The sequence below is a fragment of the Thermobia domestica genome, chromosome 14 (genome assembly GCF_964235325.1).
Source record: "Thermobia domestica chromosome 14, izTheDome1.hap1.1, whole genome shotgun sequence".
Taxonomy (NCBI): Eukaryota; Metazoa; Arthropoda; class Insecta; order Zygentoma; family Lepismatidae; genus Thermobia; species Thermobia domestica.
Window position 1 is genome coordinate 25,634,242 of NC_137467.1, and position 11,706 is coordinate 25,645,947.

Sequence of the window (11,706 nt, forward strand, 5' to 3'; positions counted from 1 at the left end):
CATTTGAAAGAATACTTTTTTTTCTGAAGAGCTGAGGATGATGGTGGACAGAAATTAAAAGTAAACTGTCTGAAGTGTCCCAGTGGAAAATATTTATCAACAACTAGGGTGCCATAATTAACGATATACAGTAAGGGATTAATATGAATAAACTGTGTTCTACTTTATTACTAGAAAATAGTTTGCTGATGGTATGTAATATTGGAGTTCATTCAGATCAGTTTGCTTATCCTAGAGTCCCGTTGATTATAGAGTTTGAAACTAGCTTTAAAAAGCATTATCAATTTTAAGAGTTACTGGCAAGTTTTGATTCACCCCCAGTTCATGTGTTCTCATTTTATTAGTTGTAGTGTAATATTTCTCTATATTCTGTATTTTTAATTTTACATAACTACATTGTTATTATTATATAATTAGTTTAGCAGAATAATAAGCAATCAATTTTTCTAACGCATAGGGATGAGCAAGAGTCAAGCTAAAACTCGACTCGACTCGAATTCAAATTGAGTTTCGAGTAAAGTCACAGGTAATAACCTCGAGTCGAGTTCCGAGCCGATTCAGTTTTTCGCATCGAGTTTCGAGTTCAGTCGAGTTTGATAAATGGTTCGTTCGTTTTAACTCGTCTTGAAATAATGGCCTGATTACACTGGAAAGCGAAAGCCATGAGAAATGTAAGCTAAACAGTAATATGGAATACTTTTAGTGTTGCTCACGAGAGGGGACACTGCTCGCATCTCGTCTCGATAGCGAGACCACAAGAGATTTTTTACAACAAGCTCAGCTCGGCTCGGCTCAACTGAGAAGATGGTTCGAGCCGGCTCGCTTGGGGTGAACCATCGGCTCGAGCTGGCTTGGTAGGGATAAGCCATCTGCTCGGTTCGGCTCAACTGAGCCAAGGGCTCTAGCCGAGTCGGTTGGGTGAGCTGTTGGCTCGGCTCACTTCTCGGTTCGGGTCGATAGTGAATGAGTTTTGAGCCGAGCTGCTCGAGCCGTTGACAATTCTAAACCCGGGCCGAGCAGTTTTGAAGATATTTGGCCAGTGCCCTATAACTTTTAACAGTGTTTGGCTCGAGCTCGAATACTCAACCTAGACCCTCAACCCGAATTCAGAAGCTCGTAAACAATATCCTTGACTCCTAGACTTCACGACTACCGAGGTTGGCAATGAACTAGTTTTTTAGTATTCAAATAAAAACAGCCTATCTTTCATGTTTATATACAGTGTTGTTATAATAATAATAATAATAATAATTATTATTATTAATAATAATAATAATAATAACAATAATAAGTTGTAGTAGTAGTAGTAGTAGTGTATATTGTCTATGTAATATACTTGAAGAATGTACTCGAAACTACATACCAGATTTGGCTCGAAACTCGACCCCAATTCGAGTCGAGTTGGAGGAAATTTTTCGAGCCTTAAGATATCTGTTTCTAGTCGAATCGAGTTTCAAAGAAAACTCGCTAGAGCTCGCTCGTGCCCGTCTCTACGAGTAACGCAGTATGGCATTTTATCAATGTTACATTATATGAAAATGTTCATATATCAAGTAAAAATTTGTCCTTGCATTTACATAAAGCGATTCAGAAAGTGCAATAATAATAATAATAATAATAATAATAATAATAATAATAATAATAATAATAATAATTATAATAATAATAATAATAATAGTGGTAGTAATAGTAGTACGGAAAATTGAAGTAATAATTTTTTCACATATTTAAAGTTTCGGACCTAAAAGTAACGCTTTAGTAACGCGTTACTTTCGAAGTAAAGTAACAGTTACTTTTTTGGGGCAAGTAACGCGTTACTAACGCGTTACATTTTAAGAGAAAGTAAAGTAACTTGTAACGCGTTACATTTTTACAAGTAACTTACCCAACACTGGTCGTGCGTGTGTATTTTTTCAAATTTTAAAAATTTTATTCTGTGTTATGCAGGATTTATACTGTACCAATTATTATCCGGTGAAGTAAAGTACAGGAAAATAATGTATGAAGCTTAAATACTATCACGTTAAGTTGTGTGAAGCGAAGAGTTATCTAAAAGAAGGAATCATGTATTCTCCGACTTCTGATACGAGATCTATAGGGAAGTTAATGGATCGATTCAGAAGCTATGTAGGTACTGAAAATACTTTTCCGAATAGACCAATAGCCACAAAGCTAAATTTTGACGACACATTCGACCTTTTAAATAAAAGGAAAGGGGATAGTGATGGCCAAAGACAATTACGGAAAAAGAAAAAGGAAGAACCATTAGCAGAGGAAGGTAGGTATCGACGTTGGAGATATTTTCGATAAAGTATCTTGTGAGCATAAAGTGTAAAGTTAATGTAAACTGAAATGAGTGTGCAATGAGTCTGAGAAAGCAAACTATAGATTAGTCTATTCCGTGCAGTTTTACTATCCGGATCCATAGTGTATGCAGTAGTAGGAGTAGCAGTAGAAAGGTTAGAAGCTCCTCCCCCCAGGGATTCGTTGGGTTCTGTTCTCAACATAAAATGGGCAAATTAAACACTTTCCAAAATTTTTCTGTACATTTTACAATGTGTGGATCCGTATAGTAAAACTGCACCGTCTTTTCTGTCCTAATTTGAGGTTCCTGATTGTAAGGGCCAGGCTTGGGTAATAAAATGTGGGGTCAATTACATAAGGCGAGAATAAAATTAATCGTAATGTACAGGATAAATCTGGGATATAGTATACAACAGGTCCTCATCATTTCCCGAGGACTCACGAAGTTCAGTATTTTACGGATTATTCATTGAGGACCTAGGAACTTGAAAATGGGGTAACAAAGCGATTTTCATTTACTTATCGTGAAACTTGTACATGACATACCACCATTTCTATACGTGGTGCAAGAGTTTGAACTATCCTCGAGTACGGTGCACTTTATGTGCGCCTCTGTAGTGCCCTTGTACTTTATATTTCACTATGTGTGTGTGGGGGGAGAAGGGACTTGAACGCATATTGCATGTCTTGTGCTCGTGGATAGTTCTTACTGTTGCATTACGTACAAACGTGATGGTATTTCATGTAGAAGTTGTAATAGCACACATAAGAAACGCGGATCACGGTGTACTCATACTGCATATTCCAGTGTGAGTACAACATGATCTGGGTTTCTTCTGTGTTCTATTACCACTTGTACATGACATACCACCATTTCTGTACGTGGTGCAAGAGTAAGAACTATCCTCGAGTACGGAACACGATGAGGAGCTGTTGTATACTGACAACTTCTTAATTGCTTCTTATATGCGAGAATAAACCATTAAAATGTACAGGAGAAATATGTAAATTGTTCTATTTTTCAATATCACTCTTTACTCGCAGTCGCATCTACACTTTGCTGCCTCCTCTACCTTTACCCAAGATTTAAATCACTTGATTTTTTAAATAAAAATCGTTGATTTAAATCAAATTCCGAAATAATTTAAAGTGAAAATAATAAAGTCCCGTTTCTGTTCTGTTATTCCGATTTTATGGAAGATGATAATCATAATACAATGAGACTCAAATGTACAGTATGTACAGCTTTGAAAACAAGTGTCATGCAGAGGATGATCAGGGAAAATCCCGTTTTGAACGGGTAACAGGGCAATCCTGTTTTCTTCTCTTCGTAACATAGGGTTTATATTGTAAATCGTTAGCTATTCCAACGGGGGAATCACCATCGACATTTAAGACGAAGATTCTTTTGTGTGCGCGTCTATATATTTGTTCCCAGATAATACGGCGTATTTAGAAGTGTCCTATCCCTCTCCGATTTTTTTTTTTTTTTTTTTAGACTTTATAACTTTAGGCAAAATTTATGTATTTCGTGCCGCAAGCTAGTTACAATTTCCTTTAAAATATGCCCCTGCCAAATATCAGTGACTTTTGAGGAAAAAAGTGTCACTTTAATAAGCGTTGCTGTACTTTTTCCTTAACGCTTAAACTTTTAAATTATATCACCTATTTTTAGGTGATAGGGTAAAATCTTTTATTATTCGATTAAAAAAGTACCAATAAAGCTTTTTACTTCGTTTTTTCAAGATTGAAGGAATTGTAGAGCACGTTACATATGCTTTCACTTCTCTCTGCGTCGAGACATAGGATGTGAGGACGTCATAAATTTTTTTTAAAAAAAATATATTTTTTGTGCCTATTTTTATTATTTTTTGGCGGGCCTACATTTTGCATTCAGAATACTGAAATTCTGCACACTCGTTCAGTTCACCCTTAGTATTTTTCAGTTGATTTCAGATCTCTGCGTGAAAACAGCGGGGTCCAGAGGGGCGAAAATGTTAAAAAAAAAAAAATATTTTTAACAAAAATTAGCTTTCTTCGCGATTTCCCCGCCTAAGATGGAGACATATGAATGGTACCATCTGAAAGGCTGTTCTGTTCCGAAGAGAATGATGTACGAACCATGATCTTAGAATAAATAGGGATGTTTCAGTAAACTGTTACCTGAGATCATGTTTTATACGGAAATCTGGGGTATTCGGGGATATTATTTTTCGCGGGCTTAATTTTGTATCTAGAAGTTTGAAATTTTGAACACTCATTCACTTCACCCCTTAGTATTTTTCAGATTTGTTTCAGATTGTTGCCTTTAAACACAGGCGGTACAGAGGGGTAAAAAGTATAAAAAAAAAAGAAGTGATATTTCTTAACAGAAAATCCGTTTTTTCGTGATTTTCCAGCCCCAGATAGCCTACACGATGGACACATTTGAATGGTACCGTTTGAAACTGTTTTATTCTAGAATAAATAAGATGTCTGAGGAAATTTTTATATTACATCCGTGTCATCTGGGGTATGGTGAGGATGTTCTTAGCTCATTGTTAAATATTTTTCCCGCCCTTATTATTCAAGATAGAAGCTTGAAATTTTATACACACATTTAGTACACCCTTAGTATTTAACAATTGATTTTGAGATCTGTGCGTTAACACAAGGGAGTCCAGAGAGGATCAAAATTTGAAAAAAAAAAATCAGAAAAAATCCCGACATCTCTCAAAATTTTCCGCTTCAGGGACATGATAGGGAAAATGTGAGTGTTACCGTTTTAAAGGCTGTTCTATTCTGAAGAGAATGAGGTATGAACCATCATCGTAGGATAAATAGGGATGATGCTTGACTGAAAGTCTATAATTTACCAAAAAAAAAAAAAAGCCATAATTTAAAGCTAAGAAACATTGTTTGTGATTGATATAGGTTAACGATTGGGGATTAATTCAAAATTCAACCCCAATACTTTCACTTAAATGGCATAATTGGCATTTAATACTAATTTGTAATGCTTTTTCTTCAGTTCGCGAGTTGTATTATACGAGGAGAAAGATTTGATTTAAATCCAAAAAATCGATTTAAATAAAAAAAATCATCAAAAATGATTTTTTTAAAAAAAATCATGATTTTTTTCAACCCTGTTTTAAAACTTACACGTCAGATTACGATTTTCATCTGATTATTTCATCCATATTCACATTCCTTATATTTTGATTACTTATATACATTCTTGAACAGAGTCAAATTTTAACTTTCCGGGATGAGCGCTGCAGTAATTTATGGCAGAACGAGCGGATGTATTTTTTGTAACAGTAGAGGTTATACAACTTGATTTTAATTTGTATTGTAATGTATTTGTTTTAGTTTACATTTACGTGGGAATGTACTATTTTAGGTCCGTATAGATTTGCAAAATTTACAAAAGGAGTACTACTTTTATTTCAGGAGAGCAGTGTGTAATTAACAGGGTTGGCTGGTTTAAACCAGCTGGTTTTTTCAAAAAAACCAACTGGTTTAAACCAAAAAAAAAGAAAAAAAACGAAAAATGCTTTAAATCGTGTGAACTTCATGGTGACGTTTCCACATATCAAACCATCCGCATTACATTTATCTACTTTCCACCCTTTAATCAAGGGGTCCCGTGTTTAATTCTCGGTCGAACCACAACCCATCTTTCAGGTGTAAACCAAGTAGCGATTCGAGGTGTCCCTCTAAGCAGGAGTCCTCTTCGTGATAAACTTGGTATTTCATAAGGATGTTAAGCCTAAACATACGAAATGAAACCAAATGATATATTTCTACTTGAATGAATGCCTGTTGTTTTATAAAGAAGCCAAGGTTGCTTAAATATATTGATAGAAATTGCCAAATTTATCAAGTGCCTACGTAGCTTCCAACATCAGCTTGGATTTGACTTGGTTTTAATTTTATTGAATGATATATACATACCAAATTTGTAATTTAATACCTCAATTTTAGCGTAGTGATTATGATCCGTTGACCTTAAAATTTTACATACAGGTACATGTAAAGTAATAACAGGATTTTCCTAATGGCTAAGGCGGGAGTTACCCGATTTATATATAATTCTAGGTATAATGTTTTTACTTGTGTAACTGTTTGTCTTTTTGTCCTTCTGAAATTACTCTTGACAATTATATTAACAAGTAGGACCATGTAAAGATCAGTACAACGTATTTTTATCAGAAGTCCTTCGTGAGTGAATCGGCAATCGCGGTTGTGACCAATTAGTCCCGGTTTCGTGTCCAAATGGACAATTTCTCTTAGATGTAAGTCGAGAAGCGGTTTGGATTCCGCTTTAAGCTTGTGACCCCTTCCAGCATAACCTTGTTGTTGCATAATAACACCAAGGGGAAACAAACTAATTTCTGTCCATATTTAATATGAATACATAGAGTAAATTATTTACACCAAAAAACTGGTTTAAACAAACAAACAAAAAAAGTTTAAACCTCCCCACAAAAAGTTTTTTTCAATAAAAACCATGGTTTTGGCCAACCCTGGTAATTAATAACAATATATGATGATTTTAGTCTTTACGTAATCATTAGCTTACGCGCATACGCACCCTCGCTGACGCACTTATTCCTTACGGACGCAACTTCACGCTGCCCCATTCCTTGTTGCGCTCCTGTCCTGACTCGGTTATGTAGCATTTGTAGTTTTTATTGGCAACCACATACCCATGTTGGTTGGTGTTTATATCACAACCGTTTCAATGGCATTACTTCGAACGCGTATTTACACCCGTAACAAGTAAGCCTTCCTAAAGTGTCTTTCGCCCAGTAATATAACTCTTCCCGTAAGAAATACTTTAGTTGCTGAGACTGAATTTACTGATCAAAGTTTTGAAATGTAATGAATTTGAGTATGTGGAGCTAGGACAGTACTTTATACTTTTACTTGTTATCTGGCGTATATTGTCTTTCACTTTGAGTTCTGTTATTATGCTGAATAAAATTAACAAGTCAAAATACAGATATAGGCGTAGTAACAATGCAGAACGGGCTGTTCTTTTTATTTTTTTAATATATATATATATATATATACAAGAAAGGGAATTTCCATAAGTGATGACAAATTATTGTTGTGTTTGATCTAGTTACGCATCGTGGTTTTAGTTGTTAATTATAGAAAAGCGTAGCGAATCTTCTACAATTCGACTCGATCGGCATTTGTTTATTTGTTTTTCGTTTGTTCTATGTTAATTATCGTAAAAGTTAAAATGAAAACGCGGCGTGTGTCTTTCTTCAACTGGCGGAAATAATTTTATTGCTTGGGGTTGTAAAACTTCAAATGAAACGTTTGTTTTATATCTTAACGCTTATGCCATGTAGTCTAAAGAAGACGTGGGGATCACGGTGGTTCATTTTTAGAATGCTTACTTCTGGTGCGTTGGGTAAGCAGGTCACAATACTTCCTTGAAAATTCTTACATATTTATACAGAAAGCAAATTTAGGAAAATGATAATATTTATTTTTATTATTATATTTTCAGTTTTAGCTGAAAGGTTAGAAACAGCGGAAATGGAACTAGGTAGTTGTCATGCGAGGAACAAAGTGCTGGAATGCAACATTAGGGATCTTAAGACGTCGAAAGAAGAAATGGAATGTAAGCTGAAGCAAGAAAGACAAGCTCTAAAAATAGAAAGGGATCATGATAAAGAAAAGCTGAGTGAACTATGTATGTTCAGATAACGTTCCATAGTTATACTCTTTATGCTAAACGAGATGGATGAAGAATGAACGTAAATAAATAAGAAATTACATTTTTGTACTCTTCCGCAGGGAATCGAACGTGAGACTACGTGCCCGAAATGCACACACACTAGTAACTAGATCAGCGGGCAGTACTATGTATTTTCAGATTACGATATTCATTTCTTCTTTTTGTATTAGAACAAGTGTAATTTGTCAGTTAATTACGTTACACAGATACAGTTTATTCAACTGAGTGTGAAATTGGGGGGTGGAGGGACTGTAGGCACGGTATTAAATAGTAGATCTCTCAATGCACCTAGTTCGATCCTAGAGTATGTGAGTTTATGATGGACAACGTGATAAGCGTGAATTTTCTTTTTTCCTTCACAGTTTCTTTTCACCAATTCTTTCATCAGTATCCCTAGTTCGATCCTAGGCTGTGCGAGTTTATGATGAACAACGTGATGAGCGTGAGCCGCAGCTTGTGGCGTGAGCGTGAGCTTTGGCTAAAAGTGTGATAATTGGTTTCTTTCTTTACCAAAGTTTTACATTTAATTCACATAATAATGCCGAGTGAGCGTTAGCGAGTGGAAACGGGTTAGTGCCCCGCAGGGCACGTTGTTTTCTGTTTTTATTACAGCTAAATGGGAAGACGTTCCTGTGTTCTAGAAGATTGCAGCCTTCTTGGTTATGTCACTAACCGTTACAGTAAACAATATAACTTTCTCCACGTTTCTTTATATTAGTATATATCAGGGTTGGCAAAAACCATGGTTTTTATTGAGAAAAAAAACGTTTTTTTTTTTTGGTTTAAACCAGGTTTGTTTGGTTTAAATAATTTGCTCTATATATTCATATCATATATGGACAGAAATAAGTTTTTTTTTTTCATCCTGATGTTATTATGCAACAACCGGGTTATGCTGGAAGGGGTCACATAAGCTTAAAGCGGAATAAAAACCGCTTCTCGAGTTACATCCGAGAGAAATTGTCCTCCATTTGAACTCGGAACCAGGACTAATTGGCCACAAATGCGATACGTCTGCCGACTCACTCACGAATTCTGATAAAAATACGTTGAACTGATCTTTACATGCTTCTTGATATAATTGTCAAAAGTAACTTCGGAAGAGCAAAAAGATAAACAGTTGCACAAGTAAAACTATTATAGAGAATTACATATGGACAATTTCTAAGTACTACGGAGTACAGAACTAACTTAGTTCAAGTTAGTTAACAATGACTTTTATTGGTCCAAATTAAAGAAATACAACGACCTAATTTGCATATCAGTAAGAAAAGTGAATAAAGATACGAATTATTTGAGTCCACTTTGGCTCAGACTCATTTATACATAAATAGATATCAAAAATAGTTCTCATTTCACTAAATGCCTCTCGTGGGGTCTGTATGACCCCCCCCCCACACACACAAAGTACGGCATTTCAAAGTATTTTATCAATAGTAAACGTTGAAACGAAACAATATTTAGAATTTTCCTTTGATTGCAATTACATAACAATAATAACAACTACAAAAAAATCACAAACATTTATAAACTTAAAAAAAAATGCTTTTGTAGTATAATCTTTTTGAGTAATGAATGGGGAATTCAGGTCTGAATATAACACGAATAATATATGGGAGTGAAACGTTTAAACCAGCCAACCTTGGTTTAAACCAGCCAACCCTGGTATATATATATAGGGTGTAAAAAAATTTAAAGCATCAAACCTACAGAGGTGATTTGTCACATCAGAGCAAAGGAATAGTTTATATGGACCTGTGGTAAAAAGTCCATACTTTCGAAGCTATAGACTGTCGAAGACATAAAAAAATAAACTTTAAAAATCTATAGCTTCAGTGTGGGACCGAGCGCAGTCAAGGAAGACATCACTTAAGAACTAGTATGTGCCCTATTCAGTACCCATGTTTCAGAATTCTGTGGTGCTTGCGTATCAATGGACAGTTTATGAGCACTTCAACTTTTCTGAGTATTCCTCAACTGGCTCTATAAAAATTAATGTGTAAGTGCCGCAAGATTCTGAAATATGGATATTTGGATAGGGCACGTACTAGCTCTTAAGTAATGTGTTGACTCGACTGGGATCGGTCTCACAGTAGTGGAACTCTGGACCTCTAAATTTCCTTTTCGCACGTTTTCGGCAGCCTGTAACTTAGACGTTTGACCACGGGTCCATATGAACTTTGTTTTTCTTTTCGTGTGCAGAGTAAGAATTAAATGATAACTTAGCTGCTGATAGTCGAATTTCGGTTAAAACTAGGCTAGAAGTCGTGTAGCCGAATAGTAACCGAGTAGTACTCAGTGATACTACACTTTGCCTTTTCCTGGATTACTATAGTATGGAAGGTATAACGTCGTTGCTTTCCCGTGAAAACTTGTAGTGACGTTTATGGGGAGTTGCCAGCTTGGTTACACGTGGCTCGCTGAGCGCAGTGAATGGTGGCTGGTGATTTGCGATCCTCTTACCACACCCCCAGTGACGAGCAGGTCCAAGTGCGGGAAGTCAATGACGCTATACCTTCTGACCTTTAGTTGCCAAGAAAATTGTCAAAAGGTGTTAACCAACTTACTTGGTTACATTAAGCAAAAGGAATAACAGCTGTACAGTTTTGCGGTAAAATCGTCTTTGTAATTGCTCATTGCACTTAATTATTGCCGGTACTTGGGCTGTTATAGACAATTAGTTATTTTAACCCCTCTTCCTTGGTTGCAGGACTCACTTATTCAGGATAAATTAACACGTCTCAATTGATCTTTCTTTTCGAGTATCGAAATTCTTATATAATATTAAATTAGCTGCAGTATGGGATATTTCAAAGTAAATTTTTCTGGTCACAGTATGAAACATCCTCAGATATGCTAGTTGTCATTGTCGTGTATGCGATGCACTAACCAATTAAAGTAGTGTATACTAATTACGGCTCTCGATTAATTTAATCGTGTGGTTGGCGTAATCATAAATATATTCATCTTTATTAAAAATTAGTTGCTATATAGATGTATATGTAGTATATAAGCGAATTTTAAAGGGAAATGTAGACATAGTAACTCCCACAGGATTTTTTTACAGGGGGAAGTGGGCAAAATGACCGACATACAAGCAAAGACGCGGATAAAAATACCTAGAACCACGTAATATTTAATGTAAAAAAACAATTATTACAACTCACTGCTAACTTCACTAACTGTTGTGTGTGAATAAAATAATTTAGCATATTTTAATACTAATTAGGAAAATCCATTGCTAAAGCAAGTGCTCCCTGCAGCGGGCGGCTATGGTTACAGAATACAGTTTTAGTGTTATTGATACTTCGTAAGTGAAATCCTCATTTAGTTGGCTCGAGGAATCTAGAATACAATAGTGCTATGATAAAGAAAAGAGTAAGTTTTTATATTTTAGGTATGTTTTGTATTTGTAACCTGTTCTTCTTTCCGAAAGTATATTCTCCTTTAGAACAACTTAACTCTGTGCTTCAAAAGTGCAGAAGTACAACTCTTATGTAAATCAGGCGCAAATATAGGTATTGAAAATTGAAAGTAAAGATTACCATGAAAAAAAGCAATGATAGAACGACAGTGCGAAAAATACGAACCAACCAGTGCTAGATAGCCACTGAAAAGCACGAATATTATTAACAGAGTGAGCACAAGGGCGTAGCAGGATGAGC

At 35.5% G+C, this 11,706-nt stretch overlaps 1 protein-coding gene across 1 annotated transcript; it reads left to right on the forward strand.

Annotated features, from left to right (window-relative positions):
* The first annotated feature begins 1,901 nt into the window (after window positions 1-1,901).
* Window positions 1,902-8,428, forward strand: LOC145670581 (uncharacterized). The gene is made up of 2 exons (XM_081739380.1): window positions 1,902-2,278; window positions 7,811-8,428. Exons 1-2 carry the CDS (start codon window positions 2,002-2,004, stop codon window positions 8,008-8,010), a joined length of 477 nt encoding a protein of 158 aa, XP_081595506.1. The 5' UTR covers window positions 1,902-2,001; the 3' UTR covers window positions 8,011-8,428.
* The last annotated feature ends 3,278 nt before the right edge of the window (window positions 8,429-11,706 follow it).

Bases quoted from the DNA above. Each gene is read 5' to 3' on its own strand.
- LOC145670581 (XM_081739380.1), top strand. From the start codon at position 2,002: ATGAAGCTTAAATACTATCACGTTAAGTTGTGTGAAGCGAAGAGTTAT. The intron at 2,279-7,810 runs GTAGGTATCGAC...TTATATTTTCAG, and splicing joins AGAACCATTAGCAGAGGAAG to TTTTAGCTGAAAGGTTAGAA.